This window comes from Macrotis lagotis, chromosome 7 (assembly GCF_037893015.1).
Source record: "Macrotis lagotis isolate mMagLag1 chromosome 7, bilby.v1.9.chrom.fasta, whole genome shotgun sequence".
Taxonomy (NCBI): domain Eukaryota; kingdom Metazoa; phylum Chordata; class Mammalia; order Peramelemorphia; family Peramelidae; genus Macrotis; species Macrotis lagotis.
In genome coordinates, this window is record NC_133664.1 from 186,232,508 (window position 1) to 186,254,279 (window position 21,772).

At 37.6% G+C, this 21,772-nt stretch overlaps 1 protein-coding gene across 4 annotated transcripts in view; it reads left to right on the plus strand.

The window, feature by feature from the left end:
- Positions 1-21,772, plus strand: part of DNAI7 (dynein axonemal intermediate chain 7) — a 116,671-nt gene that overhangs the window by 67,165 nt on the left and 27,734 nt on the right. For all 4 annotated transcript variants that reach the window (XM_074194229.1, XM_074194231.1, XM_074194232.1 and 1 more), the window contains 2 exons: positions 1,616-1,719; positions 9,726-10,038. In XM_074194229.1, the coding sequence (XP_074050330.1) occupies positions 1,616-1,719; positions 9,726-10,038 (417 nt within the window). The remainder of the gene's footprint in view (positions 1-1,615; positions 1,720-9,725; positions 10,039-21,772) is intronic.

A 21,772-nucleotide genomic window follows, 5' to 3' on the forward strand; every position in this document is an offset into this window, starting at 1 on the left:
CTCTTCTTTTCAGATTCTTCAATGTCATCTGTTGGACTTAAAATGGAATTACAAACTACTTATGTGATCACTTTTTTATAAGGAGGAATCTTGCCTCCTTTCTCCATAGAATCAGGTTATTTTTAGTTTTATTTTGTTTTTATTTTAGTTTAGGCCTCTAGATACATCCAGTCCATCAACAAAAACCAACAGAAAATTAGATTTAGATTTATTTTGTCTTTTGAATTCCTGGGCTCTGCTTCTACCCCAATAGCTACTACTTGACCAAAGTGAATTCTTTTTTTTAGGTTGTTTTTTTTTTGTTTTTTTGTTTTGCCAGGCAAATGGGGTTAAGTGGCTTGCCCAGGGCCACACAGCTAGGTAATTATTAAGTGTCTGAAGCCGGATTTGAACTCAGATACTCTTGACTCTAGGACAAGTGCACTATCCACTGTGCCACCTGGCTGCCCCTCCGAGTGTATTTTTGAAAAAAGTCCCTTTCAATTTTTTTTCAGGTTCCTTCATGTGCCTTATGGTTTTTGGATTGACAGTATCCAAGACTGAACTGGATGGGACCACTAACCTTTTCTCTTACATTCATGTTAGCAACAAAATTGCAATTTATGCTCCTTAGCATTTGCCTCAAGGAACTTGGATTTTTCTTTCTTTCCATCTTTCTCATCTCTATTGAAGCTTACTTATTCTAATGCAACAAAGTCCTGTTGCTTAGCTCAGAGTCGGAGGACTTGGGCTTATAGCCAACTTCTGAGGCCTACTTCCTAAGGCAGCCTCTTGGGACCTTGGCTTCCTCATTTGGAAAATGAAGGGGTTGACTTAGATGACTTTTGAGTTTCCTTACAACTTTATCACAATGATTCTAATGCCACTACCAAGATGATTAAATAATAATATCTTGATTAGGATATTTGTTTTCTACTCAAGAAACTCTAAAGGTTCCCTAGCATCTCTAGGATCGAATATAAACTCCTATATTGGTCATTCAAAGATCTTCATAACTTGGCTTCAACTTATTTTCCCAGTATTATTACACATTATTCCTCTTTACAATATTCTAGAGTCTAGGCATAGTGGCCTTCTTACTGTTCCTCAAGACTCAGCTCAGGTACTGTCTTTTATAAGAAACCTCCCCTATTCCTCCCAGCAGCTAGAGTATTCCCCCTTAAAACTAACTTGCATTTATTTATTTATTTATTCATTTATTCATTCATTCGTTCATTTATTTATTTACTTATTTATCTATCTGTTTATTTATTTGTTTGTTTGTTTATTTATTTTGCAAGGCAGATGGGGTTAAGTGGCTTGCCCAAGGCCACACAGCTAGGTAATTATTAAGTGTTTGAGACCGGATTTGAACCCAGGCACTCCTGAGTCCAGGGCCAGTGTTTTATCCACTGCGCCACCTAGCTGCCCCCACTTTTATTTATTTTTGTATGTACATATAGTTTTCCCAATACAATGCAAACACCTCGAAGGCAGGGACTGTTTTAATTTACCTTTATATCTCTGGTATCTAGTATAGTTTCTGATATGTGGTAAGGGCTTAATAAATACCTTTTGATTTTTAGAGAGTAAGAAAGTTCCTAGGTTTTTTAACTTTTTTGTTGTTGATTTGCAGGAAGCCAGTTCTTTAGTAGATACTGACAGTGGAAATATGGAGAAGACCATTAAAGGTGAAGACATCACTTTGTATGTTTGGGCAAACCTCAAGAAGAATCCAAAGTAACTCTATTAATTTTTTTTGTTTCTTTTAGGCAGAAAAATCAGTAGTCAAATTATCTCATAACCAAGTTAAAGGGGATTTCTTTTATAAATGGAAGAAATGTTTCCTATGTTTCCTAATTACAAGGGTGTAAGAATTGCAGTTGACTTAAATTGAATCCCTAATATTTGACTCATAATGAACAAATAGATTAAAGAAATACCTATCCTCATGAAACTTATAGTCCAGGAGATAATATTATTTAGTTTATTTCCTTGCTATTCCAGTTTTATGTGAGTTGAATGAAACTTTCCTCAAATTTACAATGAAATCAATATGAATCAACAGTATGATTTGGCAGCCAAAAAGAAAATTCAGTCTTAGGCTTCAAAGAGCTTCCTGAGATTTGTCAAGCCTGGCAACTACTATCCACATGTGGGAATGGATCCTAATGGTGGAACAAACCCAAAATAGAAAACATCTAAATGGGTTATGAAGCCCTTAAATAGTAAATTGAAGGAACTGGGGTCTCAGGTGTTATTTTCATGCTACTGTTTGAACATTAGTTCATTGTAAGAGAAAGGAGGATGTGGAAGGAGAACAAACAGTTGGCTAGAAAGATGGTGTTGAAATATGGGATTTAGATTTTGGGATAGTGTCTTAGGATAAAAGAATATGACTTTAGGCTGGGAATAAAATAAATCCAGCTTGGACCAAGAAAAATAAATTTATTTAAAGACTTGATAGTCTGACATAGAAAAGTTTATAATAAAAAAGGGGGAAATTTGCCCAGATATAGTTTGCCAAATCATAAGCTGAAGAAAAGAACAATTAAATCACAGGAAGGATAACAGTGAAAGGTCCCAACAATTCACAGGAGAAAATAAATCTGATAATTGGATCACATGACTAGAATATAAAGGTGTATTTAAAAGGATGTTTTTTAAATTACACATATATTCATATACTTTAAAAAATACTATGATCTTGAAGCATAAACCACAGGAAAGTATATGATCAAGGATTTGAGAGGAAGAAGAAACAGATGAGATATTATGGTGAGAATATATAACAGAGCAGCTGATTGGAAGACTTCTTTCTACCTCTGTGACTGTGGGAAAATTACTTTAAATTTCTAAGTTTCATTATCTGTAAAAGGAGCTGGATTATCTGCAAGGCTTCATGTATCTCTTAGGTTCAAGATTGTTAAACTCTAAACATAAGATGCTATATTATAACTCGTTAATGAATTAGGACCTCAGAAGAAAATAACTGGCATTTTACCATTCAAAATAGATGAGGAGAGCAAATGTTGGTTTGAATTCTGCCTCTGATACTAATTGTATGTTCCCTTTTGTTGTGAATCTTTAAGGAATCGTGAAGAATGATAATGGTGCTGTGAGTCTCATAAGTTTTATATCAGTTTTTAAAAAGGGGACAATAGTAGTTCCTTCAAACTATAAGTAAACAAATTAGACATTTGGGAAATCTAAGAACACATTATTTTAATGGGCCATTAGAAGTTTTTAATTCTTACTGTTTCAGTCAGTCTATTTTCATTAAAAAGCAAATCATTTTAGATCAACCTCAGGCTTAGTCACCTGTAAATGTGATAGGGACATGTTATTAGACACCCCATGCCTGGTTTTGGTGTGAGATTTTGAGTGAGTTTCTTTTAGTATCCATATACTTCTTGTTCCAGCTTTTTAATTCTCTTCAAAATGTGCTTCCCTAGGTATCATTTCTTCCCTCATTTTTCTTCTATTGCTTTCATTTGATTTTTTAAAAATGTTTTATTTCTTTAAAAATATTCTTGTTTTATTGCTTGTGGAAATTCTTCATGAACTTATATCCAAACTGTGATTTTCTTTGAGGCTTTGCTTATAGATGTTTAGAGTTCTCTTTTTCTGGATTGTCTTAAATATCCCTGTCACCAGCATAGCTCTTATTAGTGTGATTCTTTATTTTATTTACACATTCTTTTTTTTTTTTAAGGTTTTTGCTAGGCAATGGGGTTAAGTGGCTTGCCCAAGGCCACACAGCTAAGTAATTATGAAGTGTCTGAGAGCATTTGAACCCAGGTACTCCTGACTCCAGGGCCGGTGCTTTATCCACTGCGCCACCTAGCTGCCCCCTACACATTTTTTCAGACTACTTCCTGATTTCAGATTTTATTTTAGACATTCTGAAGAGAATGTCTAAGCTAATCTTTTGTCTTCTTGGATCCTTCAGTTGCATTCTTAGAGTTTTGGGTGTTGTTTTAATTTTAGGATCCTGGGGACAGTTCATGATCAGTCTATGGACCTAAGAGCTTTCAGTGCTCCTAATTGGTTTGATTCTGGTTCCTGCTCTGTTGATCTGAGCTTTGCTAGTTCCTGACCTGAGTTTGGTGTCTGTTGGTATGCCCCTGATTGAAAATTCTAACGGACTGCTTCTGGATTCAGGCCCTAATATTTAGCTAAGTGGAAAGCTTTGCCCTGAGATTCCTGCCCTGGCTATACTGCCACAGGCATCAGACTGGGCTGAAGGCTAGAACTGAGATTCTGGTCCTCTCTTGGGGTCAGAGCCACCCAGCTACTGTTTGTTTCTGAATTTATTCCTTGTTCATATGCCTGTGAACTCCAACTACTTCTTACACTGGATTGCCATCCCTAAATGCAGATTCCTTCCTGATCTTTGATCCAGAACTGTATAGTGAATCATAAAGTGGCCTATTGGTACCTCTTCCCATATCCTCCACAAGATTTATATGAGAGTAGGGCCTTTCCTTGTCCTCATGCACAGCTTCAGTTCTAGATATCTAGAACACATACCTTGGGCCCCTAGACAGACCCCATCCCCACCTTCAATATCTGTAGACCGCTCTGCCTCTCTTCCTCTGCTGATTTGGACTGGAATCACTCAGTGATTTTTTTTCTTAGATTTCTCAATCAGAATCAGTTTGGTATTAAGCCTATATTTTTGTGGAGGGGTTGTGTTGGATGAGCTGGGCTGAACTTCTTTCAGTTGCTCTGCCATCTTTACTCTACCTTCTCTTTGCATTGTTATAGTTTAGTTGAGAACTGTGTTATAGTATAGTTTGGTAAATTTTGAAAGTGGTTGAATGGTTGAGTCTTTAGTGGTAATGAAGAGATAAATGTTAAACTTGTGGGAAATCTGTTGAAGAATGCTTCAATTTAGCTATATTTAGATTTCCTTTCTTTGAAAAATATTATTTTTATTGATTTTTTACATCATAAATAATTTCTGAATATATTCTACCCCCTTTTCCTACCCAGCAAGTCACTCCTTGGAATAGAACTTAAGGGAAGTAGAAAAAATAGTTCAACAATTAATATGTAGACTGAGTCTGACAATATATGTGATATTTTATACCCATAGTCTTCTACCTCATCAATGAAGGCAGTGAGGTGCTTTTTTCCTCAACTCTGTTCAGGAATTAACTTGGCCATTTCAGTTACAAAGAATTCAGCTTTGTTTTTGTTTCTTTTTCTTTTTTGTTTACATTATTGTAATAATTGTATATGGAGCTCTGTTCTTTTTTTTTTTGAGGAAGGATTTAAAAAAATTTTTTTCCACTCTTTTAAATTTATTTTTTTATTCTCATTTCATACAAATGTTTTTTTTACATTAATAAAATATACTTGTTTACAAGTAAACAAAATACCCCTCCCCCCATGAATATAGATAGACTTGCTTGGGTGAAAAAATAAAGGGGAGAGAAAAAAAATTAAAATTAAAAAAAAATAATAGTAATAATTATAGGTATGGCCAGGTGGCGCAATGGACAAAGCACCAGCCCTGGAGCCACGAGCACCCGAGTACATATCCAGCCTCATAAACCCAATAATCACCCAGCCATGTGACATGCAAGCCACCTGATCCCCACTGCCCTGCAAAAACCAAAAAGAAGAAAGAAAAAAAAAGACCCAAAATAAAATAAAATAGTAATAACAGTAGGGGTGGCTGGGTGGCAGACAGAGCATTGGCCCTTGAGCCAGGAGCACCTGGGTCCGAATCCGGCCCCAGACACCCAAAGATTATTCTGCTATGTGGCCCCAGGCAGGCCACCCAGCCCCACTTGCCCTGCACCCTCCCCCAAATAATAATAACAAAAAATGAGTCTTTGTTCCAACACCATCAACTCTGTCGTGAGTGGATCACATTCTTTATGATAAGTCCAGCACAAAAGTTACTTCCATATTTTTCCAACGTTGCCATTGCTGATCGCAACTCCCTCCTTTCTTATTTCTCCACTACCGTGTACTATATTTTCTCTCTCCTTTCACTCTGACAATGCTGTAGGGTTGTTGAGTGGCACAGCAGACAGATCCCTGGTCCTGGGGCCAAGAAGCCCTGAGCCCCCATATGACCCCTTAGGCCCAGAATCCACCTGGCCCTATGGTCCTGGGCAGGCCATCCAATCCCAGCCCCTTGCAAGAAGTAAAAAAGAAAATGTGTTATATCTGAACACTGTCCCCCCATGTTCCATCCTCTCCTCCTTTATTCACATCCCCACCCCTTCCCCCTGCTCCCCCCTCCTTCTTACTCCAGATGCCTATACCCCATTGAGTATAGTTGCTGTTTCCTCTCCTAGCCATCTCTGATGAGAGCAAAGGTTCCCTCATTCCCCCTTGCCTCCCCCCTTCCATATCATTGCAATAGCTCATTGTAACAAAAAAAATCTTATTATGTGAAATAGCTTGGACTATTCCCCCTCTCCTTTTTCTTTCTCCTATTCCATTTCCCCTTTTTTTCTATTGACTCCATTTTTACACCATATTTTATCTTCGAATTCAGCTTTCTCCTGTGCTTCAACTATAAAAGCTCCCTCTACCTGCTCTATTAACTGAGATGGTTCATATGAATATTATCAGTATCATTTTTCTATACATGCAGTTCATCTTCATATAAGTCCCTCATATTTCCCCCCTCTCCTCCAATCTCCATGCTTCACCTGAGTCCTGTAGAAGATCAAACCTTCTATTCAGCTCTGGACATTCCAAAAGGAACCTTTCAAATTCCCCTGGTTCATTGAAAGTCCATCTTTTTCCCTGGAAGAGGACATTCAGCCTTGTTGGGTAGTTCATTCTTGGCTGCATTCTGAGCTCTTTTGCCTTCCGGTATATAGTATTCCAAGCCCTATGAGCTTCCAATGTAGTTGGTGCTAAGTCCTGTGTGATCCTGACTGCAGCTCCACGATATTTGAACTGTGTCCTTTTGGCTGCATGTAATATTTTCTCTTTGACTTGGGAGTTCTGGAACTTGGCTATAATATTCCTAGGGGTTGGTTTTTTGGGATCTCTTTCTCTGGGGGATCAGTGGATTCTCTCCATTTCTATTTTGCCCTCTGCTTCTAGAATATCAGGTCAATTTTCCTGTAGTAATTCTTTGAAAATGATGTCAAGGCTCTTTTCCTGATCATGACTTTCAGGTATTCCAATAATTTTCAAATTATCTTTCCTAAGTCTGTTTTCCATATCAGTTGTTTTTTCAATGAGATATTTCACATTTTCTTCTAATTTTTCATTTTTTTGGTTTTGAAGTATTGATTCCTGATTTCTGGTAAATTCATCTATCTCCCTGAATTCTGTTCTTTGTCTGAAGGATTTGTTCTCCTCAGAGACTTTTCTTATCTCTTTTTCCATCTGGCCAATTTTGCTTTTTAAAGTATTCTTCTCCTCAATAACTTTTTGAACTGTTTTATCCATTTGACCTAAGCTGGTTTTTAGCATGCTATTTTCTTCAGCATTTTTTTGGATTTCCTTGACTAAGCTGCTAACTTCATTTTCATGTTTTTCCTGCATCTCTCTCCTTTCTTTTCCCAGTTTTTCTTCCAACTCCCTCATTTGATTTTCAAAGTCTTTTTTGAGCTCTATCATAGCCTGAGCCCAATTTCTGTTTTTTCTTGGAGTCTTTAGATGCAGGAGCTTATGCTTCCTCATCTTCAGACTGAGTATTTTGATCCTTCTTGGGCTCATTTGCAAAATATTTCTCAAATGGTCTTCCTTTTATTTCTTTGCTTGTTCATTTTCCCAGCCTAAGTCTGTTTTTTGGGGTGCTTCCTTAGCTTTTGGGACACTCCCACAAGGGTCTCAGTGTGGGAGGTTCTGTCCTCCCTCCTGGTCTGTGAATGAACATAAGCACCCCCCTCTGCCACGGGGCCAAGGGGGGGGGGGGGCTAGACTGGGATCAGGATCTGAATGTGGTCAGAGCCCCAGAGTCCTGTTCCAGAGGCAGAGGACAGAGCTCAGCAGTCTCTTTCTTTTCACTCCCCTCCCTAAGCTCAATGGGCTCATGCCCTGGGGGCTCCTGCTTACCTGCTCCGCCTGCTTCAGTTTCCTGGATTTGGGCTGCTGAAAGACCAAGCTGCTGGCTGTGTGCCCTGAGGGCTGGGCTCTACATGCTGGCTCAGGCAGAGGTCCCCCCGCTGTTCCCCCACTTTGTGCTGGTGCTCCCCAGGGTGCAGCTCAGGAGACTCCCCCACTGCTGTGAGCCTCGGCTCCCAGCGCCCTGGGGCTGCCTCTGGGAGGCTGAAGTTCTTTGGCTCTGGTGGGCCACCCCTCTGGCAGGCCGCCCCTCCGACCCCGGGGAGCAGAGCCTTTCTGCTCTTTTCCAGGTTACCTTGAGTAGGAGAACTGCCTCACTGGGTCCCTTTGTGGGTTCTGTCTCTTGAAAGTTTAGTTAGGTTCCTTAGTTTATGAGTTTTTATCAGAGAGCTCCTAAGACTCGATCCCTTCATGTCGCCATCTTGGCTCCGCCCCCGGAGCTCTATTCTTTTCTAGGATTTTTATTAGTGACTTGGGTGAAGACATAGATGAGTTGTTTATCAAAACACTTTTGTCTGAGTGGATAAGGAATATATTTAATGATAGAGTTGGAATCAGAAAGGATGACAGACTAAAATGAAGAACCATAGCTAAGAAAATGAAAATTTTTTGGGTGTTTTTTTTTTTGCAAGGCAAACGGGGTTAAGTGGCTTGCCCAAGGCCACACAGCTAGGTAATTATTAAGTGTCTGAGACCGGATTTGAACCCAGGTACTCCTGACTCCAGGGCTGGTGCTTTATGTACTATGCCACCTAGCTGCCCCTAAGAAAATGAAACTTGAAAGGAATCAATGTAAAATTCTGTCTTGGTTTGCGAAAAGGAACTGTACAAGAATACAAAGAGAAAGACATGACTAGAGAGAAGTTCACATGGGAATATATTCCCATCCCCAGCCATTTCTCTGTGTACTAGATGGTAACACTAAAGGCAGGGATAACAATTAGGAAACCAATTCTCTCTTTCCTAGGTAAGAAATGATAATGGCTTAGAAGTAGAATAGGCCTCAGGCCTAGATACAGACAATAGATTTTAGCTTACTGAAATGAAAAATTTCCTAACATTGAGTTGTCTCAAAGTGGAGTGGCTTGGTAAGAAGTTTGTCACTGTCAATTGAACTCTTTCATTTTAAGCAAGATGACTATTTGTAATGGACATCTTTTAGGGAGATTCATTTTTCAGGTAGATATATGTTAGAGTGGATGACCTTTAGTTTGCCACTAGACACCTTCCAACTCTCAGATTCTATGATTTTTGGGACAGAGAGAGCAGAGACTGAGTGAGAAGGTGGTATGAGGTGTAGGGCATTGCACCTAGAGTCAGTGGGTTCAGAACCTGGATTCAAATCTTGCTCTAGATATTTACTATCTGTGTGACCCTGAGCACCAGCTAGTGGTTAAGAAGCAGTGGAGAAGGTACTGGGCTTGGACTCTAGAGCACCTAAGTTCAAATGTGATCTCACATACTTAACTATATGAGTGATCTTAATTAAGCAAGTCATTTAACCTCTTTTTGTCTCAATTTCTCCATCTTTAAAATGGAATAATATTAATATCTACCTTGCTGAGTTGTTATAAGGATAAAATGGGATAATATATAAAATATTTTATAATCTTAAAGTAATTATCATCATTAATTATTAATTGCATGATGCTTGTATTCCCAGAAACTCATTTTTTTAATTAATTTATCATTAACAGGTATAGAAGAATCAAATTTGGTGACTCACAAGTTGGATTTGAGATTCCAAAGGCACTAGCATCAAATGATATTGCTTTCCGTATCTTTCATACTAATTATGATCACCTTTCTCCACTACCTGTGATTCCAAGGCCAGAAAAACCAAAATTCGTTGAAATAACTACAGAGGAGACTTCAGAAGAAGAAACTCCTGAGGACATAGAAATTACTCAGGCAGCCCCAGAGGAGGCAACTGAAGAACACAAAGTAGAGACTCCTTTAGTCCCTGAACTGGAAATAAAAACTGAAGAATCCCTTATTACTATCAAAAAGGTAGGAAGGCCTTAAAAAAAGGGAACCATTTTTCAGTTGTCATTGATGTCTTTGCAAATTCTCATGATTCCTCTTACAATATTTTAAAACAATCTGAATGAAATGTTTTTTTTCTGCTTACTTAAACTTCCTTTTATTTTGTCTCATTTTGCTCTGTCCCCTTGCAGTTTATCACAAATGAGTCATATTGATGCCTTTTTATACAATGTATACTATGTATAAGCTGGTTTTTGTAGTCCATATTGGAGTTTTAAATGTATAAAGGGGAAACATTTTGAATACCAACAGGCTCTTCTCCCATGGAGTTTGATGCTGATTCTATTCTAGTTGAGATTTACAAGTCAGCTTATACAAAACCTGATTGAAATCTTATGTTTGAAATCTTATAGGGTAAGAGGAAGTTATTCCTCAAGAGTTCAAAGATGCCTCCATTGTCACAGGAAAAGAAATAGGTTGTCCTGTGGCAGTCATGGTAGGTGGGGTCTCTTTTAATCATTGTTGGCAAGATTATTGTCAGAGTCCTCTTGAATAGAATAATTTTTAACTTGGAGAATGCTCATCTATCAGAGAACTAATGACTTCACAAAGGGCCAAGGAGTGGTTGATATGATATTTGCTGCTCTACAACTTCAGGGAAAAGACCAGAAGCAGAAAGAGATCTTTACACAACATTTGTTGATCTGACCGAGGTCTTTAATACCATCATTCATAAAGGCTTGTAGAAGATCATGGCAAAATTTGGTTGCCAGCATTGTGTGATGATCAACTATGACAGACTTAGCTATTCTCAGCGATACAGTGATCAAAGACAACTTTAAAAGACTATTGAGGGAAAATACCATCAACATCCAGAGAAGGAACTATGGAGTCTGAATGCAGACTATTTTCACTTTTAAAAATTTGTTGCTTGTTTTTTCTTTCTCATGACTTTTTCCCTTTTATTCTAATTCCTCCTTAAAAAATGACTAATGTGGAAATGTTTTTCATGAGTGTACTTTTAAAACCTATATCATATTACTTGCATGAGGAGGGGGGCAAGGTAGAGAGGAAGGAAGAACAATGTGGAACTCATTATCTTGCCAAAAAATGAATGTTGAAAACTATCTTTACATGTAATGGAAAAATAAAAAAATATTGGTTTCCTAAAATGTTGTTTGATATTGTTTGGCATGCTTGCACAGGTTCTGGATAATGGATGATGCTCTCATACTTTCCCTGGCATGAATAGAGTAAAACCTTTCAGCATGATGTTTTCAGCAATATTGTCATATGCCATCAATGAGGATGAAAATGGTATCAAGGTCAGCTACCACACTGATGGTAAATCATTTAATTTGAAAAGGCTACAAGTGAAGAATAGAGGATAAGGGAGTGTTGGTACAAGGTTTTTTGTTCACTGTGCACTCAATGCAACAGAGTATGGAATGATTCTCTGCCTTTTGTGCTAATTTTGGCCTGGCAGTGAACACCAAGAAAACAGAGGTTCTCCACTAGCCAGCACTGTATCTTTCATATGTGAAACTATCAGTTATGAGAGAGAAGTTTTGAATTCTATGGATAAGTTCACTTACCTTGGCAATAAACTTTACAGGGATGCTGAGGTTGACACTCGCACGCACACACACACACACACTCATCCCCCCACACTCACATTCACACTCACACACTCACATTCACCCCCCCCCCCCCACACACACACACCTCTCTGCTGGGGCTAGCTCAGTGTTCGGGAGACTCTGAAGGAAAGTATGGAGAGAAGAGGTTGCCTACCAGACTGAAGGTCTACAGAGCCCTTGTGCTGCCTTCATTGTCATTTGCTGTGAAACCTGGGCAATCTACCAGCACCATGCAGGGAAACTAAATCATTTCCATTTGAATTGTTTTAGGAAGATTCTGAAGATCATCCAATAAGACAAGGTACTGGATACTGCAGTTCTTTCTCAAGCTGAACTGCCAAGCATTCAAACCTTACTGCAGAGTTTGGATGGACTGGACCCATTATTCAAATTCTAAATTTATATTTGCCTAAAAGATTTTATTGTTGGGAATTTACTCAAGGCAAGTGCTCACATGAAGGTCAGAAGAAGTGATAAAAGATCACTCTCAAGGTCTTTTTAAAGAACTCTGGAATGGATTGTATTGGAATTGATTGTGAGACATGGAAGACACTGGCCCAGGACCACCCAGCATGGTCTGCCTACATCAAAAAAGACTCTGTGCTCTATGAACAAAGCTGAATTACAGTAGTTCAACAGAAATGTGAGATGTGTAAATTAGAGATATTCTCACTCCAAATGTTCACATGGACTTTTGTGTTTGAGTTGTGCTGTAGAGCCTTTTAAATGCATATTGGTCTGATCAGTCACAGTCAGATACAGTGAATCTTGATCCGATATAGTGATGTAATTTTGGTTCACTTGGAGAAGAAAGGACAACAACTATCCAATCCCAAAGAGGTCAAAGGAAATGAACGTGGGGTGAATGCTTTGTAGCAGTGGGTTTAAGTTTAAACCCATTTGAGTCCTAGAGGCAAAGGTAATAGTGTGCTGCCAGATAATGGGGGAAAATGTTTGCACTTGGAAAAAATGACAAGCAGGATAATTTCAGAAAAATCTGGAAAAACTTTTATGAACTGATGCATAGTTAAGTGAATAGAACCAGGAAAACATTGGGCACAATGACAGCAATGTTGTTCAATGAAGAATTGTGAATGACTCAGCTATTTTCAGCAATTCAATGATCCAAGACAATCCCAAAGGACTAATGATAGAAGCATAATATCTGCTTCCAGAGAGAAAACTGATATTGAATACAGACTGAAAAATGCTATTTTTTCACTCTTTTTCTGAGTATTTTTGTAAAAATGAATGTTGAAATGTTTTTCATAGTTAGAAATGTTTGGAATATGGAAACATTTTCATAGTTGCACATGTATAACCTGTATATAATTGATTTTATCAATCATAAACATAAACTATCACTGTCTCAGGGAAAGGGAGGGCAGGAAGTAAGGGTAAGAAGAATGGTATATGGAATTCAAAACTTTAAATAAAAATATTTAAAAAGTGGAAAAAAGAAAATATTTGTACTTTTGTTTTTGCTACATCTTCTTAGGAAATAGAATTTAAAAAACTTAATAATATTAATTATTTAATTAATTTAATATTATAGAGAAGTCAATTCTCTCATTAAATTAAAACTGAGCAGCTAGGTGGTACATTGGAGAAAGTGCCAGGCTTTGAGCCAGGCTGAGTTCAAATCTGGCCCCAGACACTCACTAGCTGTGTGATCCTGGGCAAGTCACTTAACCTTGTTTGCCTTAGTTTCCTCATCTGTAAAATGAACTGGAAAAGGAAATGGCAAACCACTTTGCCAAGAAAATCCCATTGAAGTCACAAAGAGTTGGACACAACTGAAACAACACAACAATAACAGCGACAACAAAATAACTTGTATGGATGCTAGATGATATTAATTTATTCTGTGATTGATATTTAGGGGTACTGGAATGAGGTCTCAATCTAATACTATTAGAATAACTCCTCTGTCCCTAAGGAGTAAATATTGTGGTAGACATGTAGCCATCTGGGCACTGGTTTTATGTTGATTTTTAGAGTAGATCAAGAGTCTTGCTCCATCTGTGTAATCAGAAGTAACTATTTTATCTTCTGTGTTATAAACATTTCTATATTCATGGTTGTGAAAGTTATTTCCTTTTATAATTACTCCTCTAATTTGTGACATGACCTTCTATATATAAGTCATGTATCTACTTGGAGATTACCTTCTGTATGTGGTGTGAGATATTAATCTCTACACAATTTCTGTCAGATTATGTTCTAAATTTTTGAGTGCTTTTTATCAAGTAGTGAGTCCTTACCCCAATAGTTGGGATCTTTTGAATTCAATGAATACTAGTATACTATGTTTATATGCTTCTACTTGTTGTGTACCTATTCAGTTCCACTGATTGATCTCATGGCTTAATCAATACCAAATAATTTGGATGATTTCTCTTTATAGTAAAAGTTTGAGATTGTTTGAAATTTGGAAAAAATTAGACCTCCATTCCTCCTAATTAAAAAAAAAGTATTTCCTTTGAGATTTTTGACCGTTTCTTCCTCCAGGTGAATTTTTTGGGTATTGTCCTAGTTGTATAAAATTTGGCATGGAACTGAATAAGTAAATTAATTAAGGTAATATTGTCATTTTATTTTATTGCTCGAGACAAAAAATGACTAATATTTCTACAATTATTTAAGTCTACCTTTATTTCTTGAAAGAATGTTCAGAGTTCTATTCATATAGTTCTTCTGTGTGTCTGGATAAGTAATTTCCCAAATACTTTACACATTCTATTTATTTTATGAATTATGTTTTTTAATACATTACTAAAATATTCTTAAGAGTAAACATAATACCCCCCAAATATAGATCCTCATGAGCAATAAAGTAAAGAGAAAAAAATAAAAATAATTTTAAAAATGTGCTTCAGTCTGTGTTCCAACACCATCAGCTCTGTTGTGGGTGGATCACATTCTTTTTTTTCCTTTTTTTAATTTAATTTTTTATTAATTTTTATCAAAGATATTATTTGAGTTTTACAATTTTCCCCCCAATATTACTTCCCACCCCCAACCCCCCACAGAAATCAATCTGTCAGTCTTTACTTTGTTTCCATGTTGTACCTTGATCCAAATTGGGTGTGATGAGAGAGAAATCATATCCTTAGAGAAGAGACAAGAATTCTAAGAGATAACAAGATCAGACAATAAGATATCTGTTTTTTTTCTAAATTAAAGGGAATAGTCCTTGCACTTTGTTCAAACTCCACAGCTCCTTATCTAGATACAGATGGCACTCTCCTTTGCAGACAGTCCAAAATTGTTCCCAATTGTTGCACTGATGGAATGAGCAAGTCCTTCAAGCTTGAACATCACTCCCATGTTGCTGTTAGGGTGTACAGTGTTTTTCTGGTTCTGCTCATCTCACTCAACATCAGCTCATGCAAATCTCGCCAGGCTTCCCTGAAATCCCGCCCCTCCTGGTTTCTAATAGAACAATAGTGTTCCATGACATACATATACCACAGTTTGCTAAGCCGTACCCCAATTGAAGGACATTTACTTGATTTCCAATTCTTTGCCACCACAAACAGGGCTGCTATAAATATTTTTGTACAAGTAATGTTTTTACCCCTTTTCCTCATCTCTTCAGGGTATAGACCCAGTAGTGGCATTGCTGGGTCAAAGGGTATGCACATTTTTGTTGCCCTTTGGGTGTAGTTCCAAACAGCTCTCTAGAATGAGTTCACAGCTCCACCAACAGTGTAATAGTGTCCCAGATTTCCCACAACCCTTCCAATAATGATCATTTTCCTTTCTGGTCATATTGGCCAATCTGAGAGGTGTGAGGTGGTACCTCAGAGAAGCTTTAATTTGCATTTCTCTAATAATTAATGATTCAGAGCATTTTTTCATATGGCTATGAATTGCTTTGATCTCCTCATCTGTAAATTGCCTTTGCATATCCTTTGACCATTTGTCAATTGGGGAATGGCGTTTTGTTTTAAAAATATGACTCAGTTCTCTGTATATTTTAGAAATGAGTCCTTTGTCAGAATCATTAGTTGTAAAGATTGTTTCCCAATTTACTACATTTCTTTTGATCTTGGTTACAGTGGTTTTATCTGTGCAAAAGCTTTTTAATTTAATGTAATCGAAATCATCTAATTGGTTTTTGGTGATGTTCTCCAACTCTTCCTTAGTCATAAACTGCTCCCCTTTCCATAGATCTGACAGGTAAACTAGTCCTTGATCTTCTAATTTGCTTATAGTATTGTTTTTTATGTCTAAGTCCTGTAACCATTTGGATCTTATCTTGGTAAAGGGTGTTAGGTGTTAGTCTAATCTAAGTTTCTTCCATACTAACTTCCAATTATCCCAGCAGGTTTTTATCAAAGAGGGAGTTTTTATCCCAATGGCTGGACTTTTTGGGTTTATCAAACAGCAGATTACTGTAATCATTTCCTGCTTTTACACCTAGTCTATTCCACTGGTCCACCACTCTATTTCTTAGCCAATACCAAACAGTTTTGATGACTGATGCTTTATAATTTTAGATCAGGTAGGGCTAAGCCCCCTTCTTTTGCACTTTTTTTTTATTAAGCTCCTGGCAATTCTTGACTTTTTATTTCTCCATATGAATTTATTTACAATTTTTTCTAACTCATTAAAGTAATTTTTTAGAATTTTGATTGGTAGGGCACTAAACAGATAATTTAGTTTTGGTAGAATTGTCATTTTTATTATATTAGCTGTACCTATCCATGAGCAGTTGATATTTGCCCAATTATTTAAATCTAATTTAATTTGTGTGAGAAGTGTTTTATCATTGTTCTCAAAAAGATTGAGTCTGTCTTGGCAAATAGACTCCCAAGTATTTTATATTGTCTGAGGTTACTTTGAATGGGATTTCTCTTTCTAGCTTTTCCTGCTGTATCTTGCTAGACATATATAGGAAAGTTAAAGGATTTATGAGGGTTTATTTTATAACCTACAATTTTGCTAAAATTACTAATTGTTTCCAGTAGTTTTTTGGATGATTTCTTGGGATTCTCTAGGTAGACCATCATGTCTTCTGCAAAGAGTGAGAGTTTTGTCTCTGCCTTCCCAATTCTAATTCCTTCAATTTCTTTTTCTTCTCTAATTGCTGATGCTAACATTTCTAACACAATATTGAATAGTAGTGGTGATAATGGGCACCCTTGTTTCACCCCTGATCTTATTGGGAATGCCTCTAGCCTCTCCCCATTGAATATAATGCTTGTTGATGGCTTCAGATAGATACTGCTAATTATTTTAAGGAACAGTCCATTTATTCCTACACTCTCTAGTGTTTTTAGTAGGAATGGATGCTGTATTTTGTCAAAAGCTTTTTCAGCATCTATTGATATGATCATATGATTTCTGATAGATTTGTTGTTGATATAATTGAGTATACTAACAGTTTTCCTAATATTGAACCAACCCTGCATTCCTGGAATAAATCCCACTTGATCATAATGTATTATCCTGGTGATAACTTGTTATAATAGTTTTGCTAAGATTTTATTTTAAGATTTTTGCATCTATATTCATCAGGGAAATAGGTCTATAATTTTTTTTTTTTGTTTTAACTCTTCCTAGTTTAGGTAACAGCACCATATTGGTTTCATAGAAAGAGTTAGGCAGAGTTCCATCTTTCCCTATTTTTCCAAAGAGTCTATATAGAATTGGAACCAATTATTCATTAAATGTTTGGTAGAATTCACTTGTGAATCCATCAGGCCCTGGAGATTTTTTTTTAGGGAGTTCAATGATGGCTTGTTGAATTTCTTTTTCTGAGATAAGGTTGTTTAGGTATTTAATCTCTTCTTCATTTAACCTGGGCAACTTATACTTTTGTAAATATTCATCCATTTCACTTAGAGTATCAAATTTATTAGCATAGAGTTGGGCAAAATAATTTCGAATTATTACTTTAATTTCCTCCTTATTGGTGGTGAGTTCACCTTTTTCATTTATGATACTAGCAATTTTGTTTTCTTCCTTTTTTTTAAATAAAATTGACTAGAGGTTTATCAATTTTATTGGTTTTTTCATAATACCAACTTTTGATTTTATTTATTAATTCAATAGTTTTTTTGCTTTTGATTTTATTTCTCCTTTAATTTTTAGAATTTCTAATTTGGTATTTAATTGGGGATTTTTGATTTTTTCTTTCTCTAATTTTTTAGTTGCATGTTTAGTTCATTAATTTCCTCTTTCTCCAATTTATTCATGTAAGCATTTAGAGATATAATAGCATCACATTCTTTATGATAAGTCCATCACAAAAGCTACTTCCACATTTTTCCACCATTTCCATTGCTGATCACAACTCTCTCCATTCATACCTCCCCACTACCATATACTATTTTTTTCTCTCTCCTTTCACTTTGTCCCTCTTCTTAAACGTGCTGTAGGGTAGCTTAGGGGTGATCACCAGCCCTGGGGCCAATAGGCTCCGAACCCACATATCACCCAAGGCCCAGCAACCACCTGTGATCCTGGACAGGCCATCCAATCCCAGCCCCTGGGCAAGAAGTAAAAAATAAAATGTGCTATATCTGATCACCCTCCCCAATGGTCCACCCTTTCCTCCATCACTCACATCCCCCCCCTTCCCCCTGTCCCCCTTCTCTCCTTTTTACTCTAGATGTCTATACCACATTGAGTATATATGCTGTTTCCTCTCTGAGCCACCTCTGATGAGAATGAAGGTTCCCTCATTCCCCCTCACCTTCCCCCCTTCCATATCATTGCAATAAAAAATCTTATATGAAATATTTTAGCCTATTCCACCTCTCCTTTCTTTTACTCCCATTACGTTTCCCTTTTAGCCATTGACTCCATTTTTACAATGTATTATATCTTCAAATTCAGCTCTCTCCTTTGCTTCATCTATAAAAGCTCCTTCCACCTGCTCCATTAAATGCAAAGGTTCATATGAGCATTATCGATATCATTTTTCTATGCAGGAATACATGCAGTTCATCATCATTAAGTCCCTCATATTTTCCCCTTCTCTACTCTCTATGCTTCACCTGAGTCCTGTATTGAATATCAAACTTTCTGTTCAGCCCTGGTTGTTTCAACAGGGACAATTGAAATTCCCCTGGTTCATTGAAAGTCCATCTTTTCCCCTGGAAGAGGATGTTCAGTTTTGTTGGGTAGTTGATTTTTGGTTGCATTCTGAGCTCTTTTGCCTTCCAGAATATTATATTCCAAGCCCTAAGAGCCCTTAATGTAGTTGTTGCTAAGTCCTGTGTGATCCTGACTGTAGCTCTCTACCATTAGTCCTTTGGGATTGTCTTGGATCATTGAATTGCTGAGAATAGCTAAGTCATTCACAGTTCTTCATTGAATATCATTGTCATTGTGCCCAATGTTCTCCCAGTTCTATTCACTTAACTATGCATCAGTTCAATATTTTTCTCTTTGACTTGGGAGTTTTGGAACTTGACTATAATATTTCTGGGGATTTTTTTTGGAATTTCTTTCCAGAGGAATTCAGTGGATTATCTCAATTTCTATTTTACCCTTTGCTTCTAGGATATCTGGGAAATTTTCCTGTAGGAATTCTTTAAAAATGAGGTCAAGGCTCTTTTCCTGATCATGACTTTGAGGTATCCCAATAATTTTTAAATTATCTTTCCTGATTCTGTTTTCCAGATCAGTTGGTTTTTCAATGAGATGTTTCATATTTTCTTCTAATTTTTCATTCTTAGGGTGACTAGGTAACACTTGGATAGAGCTCCGGACCTGGAGTCAGGAGTACCTGAGTTCAAATTCAGCCTCAGACGCTTAGTAATTACCTAGCTGTGTGGCCTTGGGCAAGCCACTTAACCTCATTGCCTTGCAAAAAAATAAAAACCTAATTTTTCTTTCTTTTGGTGTTGAAGTATTATGTCTTGACTTCTCATAAAGTCAACAGCTTCCTTTAACTCCATTCTACATCTGAAGGATTTGTTTTCCTCAGAGAGCTTTCTTATCTCTTTTTTCCATCTGGTCAATTCTGCTTTTTAAAGCATGCTTCTTCTCAATAACTTTTTGAACTGTTTTATCCATTTGACCTAAGCTGGTTTTTAACATGTTGTTTACTTCAGCATTTTTTAGATCTCCTTGACTAAGCTGGTGACTTCTTTTTCATGTTTTTCCTACATCTCTCTTTTCCCAATTTTTATTCTATCTCCCTTACTTGATTTTCAAAATCTTTTTTGAGCTCTGTCATGACCTGAACCCAATTTCTGTTTTTCTTGGTGTCTTTAGATTCACAAGCTTATACTTCCTCATCTTCAGATTGAGTATTTTGATCCTTCTTGGGATCATAGACAATGTATTACTCAATGGCGTTCCTCTTTTTTCTCTGTTTACTCATTTCCCCAGCCTGTGCCTGGTTTTGGGGTACTTCCTGAGCTTTTGAGTATTACCTTGCAGGAACACCTCCCCACAAGGATTTCAGTGTGTGAAGCTCTGTCTTCCCTCCTGGTCTGTGAATGACCACAAGCTCCCCCCCTCTGCCATGGGGCTGAGGTGGGGGAGGGGCCTTCCTGTTCTGTGCAGGGCCTAGATTGTGATCAGGATCTGTATGTGATCAGAGCCCCAGAGTCCTGTTTCAGGTACAGAGGACAGACCTCAGAAGTCTCTCTCTCTACTCCCCTACCTTTGGTAGGCTGAGCACTCAAGGCTCAGTTGCCTGTTTCCTGCTTCCGTTTCCTGGATCTGGATTGCAGTGGCCACAGCTGCTTGCTGAGTGCCCTGAAGGCTAGGCTTCATGTGCTTGCTCTGGCAGAGGTCCCCCTGCTGATCTTCCAAGTTATGCTCGGTGCTCCCAGGGTGTAGGTCAGGAAACTGCCCTCGTTGCTGTGAACTGTGGCTCCCAGGTGCCCTGGGGCTCCCTCTGGGAGGCTGAAGTTCCTTCACTCTAGCGGGCCACTCCTCTAACCCTGTGGTGTGGAGCCTTTCTATTATTTTCCAGATTACCTTGGTCTGGAGAATTGCCTCACTAGATCCTGCTGTGGGTTCTGTTCCCTCGAAAATTTAGTTAGAGTCATAATTTTATGATTTTTGAAATATTATGGAGAGAACACCTAGGAGAGGCTATTCTTGGCTCCATCCCTCACTTCCATTCTAGTTATTTTGACTGGACTTTCTTTCTGTCCCCTCCTAATAGATTTTGTTTATGATATAAAGAAATGTTAATGATCCTTAAAAGACATTACATGTTTCAATCAATTCTTTAGTTGATTTTTTGAGATTTTTCTAGGTAGAACATCATATTCATTTGAGAAAGTGATAGTTTTGTTTCTCTTTGTCTTATGCTTTTCATTTATTTCTTTTTCTTATAATTTTGTTAGTATTTCAAGCATTTCTTTTTTTAATTTAATATTTATTCTCATTTTGTACAATTAATGTTATTTTTACATTAGTAAAATATTCTTGTTTAAGAGTAAACAAGATACCCCCTCCCCCCATAAATATAGACTTGCTTCAGCGATAACGTAAAGGGGAGAGAAAAAATTAAAATGAAAAAATAGTAATAATAATAAATAATAAAATAATAAATAATAAAAAAATAGGTATGGCCAGGTGGCACAATGAACGGAGCACCAGCCCTGGAACCACGAGCACCTGAGCCCACATCCGGCCCCATACACCCAACAATCACCCAGCCATGTGACATGCAAGCCACCCGATCCCCACTGCCCTGCAGAAACAACAACAAAAAGAACAAAAAAGACCCAAAATAAAATAAAATAGTAATAATAGTAGGGCTGGCTGGGTGGTGGACAGAGCATTGGCCCTTGAGCCAGGAGCACCCGGGTCCCTATCCAGTCTCAGACACCCAAGGATCACCCTGCTATGCAGCCCCATGCAGACCACCCAGTCCCATTTGCCCTGAACCCCCCCCCCCAAATAATAATATTAAAAAATGTGCTTCAGTCTTTGTTCTAACACCAATAACTCTGTTGTGCATGGATCACATTCTTTGTGATTAGTCCATGGCAAAAGTTACTTCCACATTTTTCCAATGTTGCCATTGCTGATCGCAACTCCCTCCTTTGGTATTTCTCCACTACCCTGTACTATATTTTCTCTCTCCTTTCACTCTGACTCTGCTGTAGGGTAGCTGAGTGGCGCAGCAGACAGAT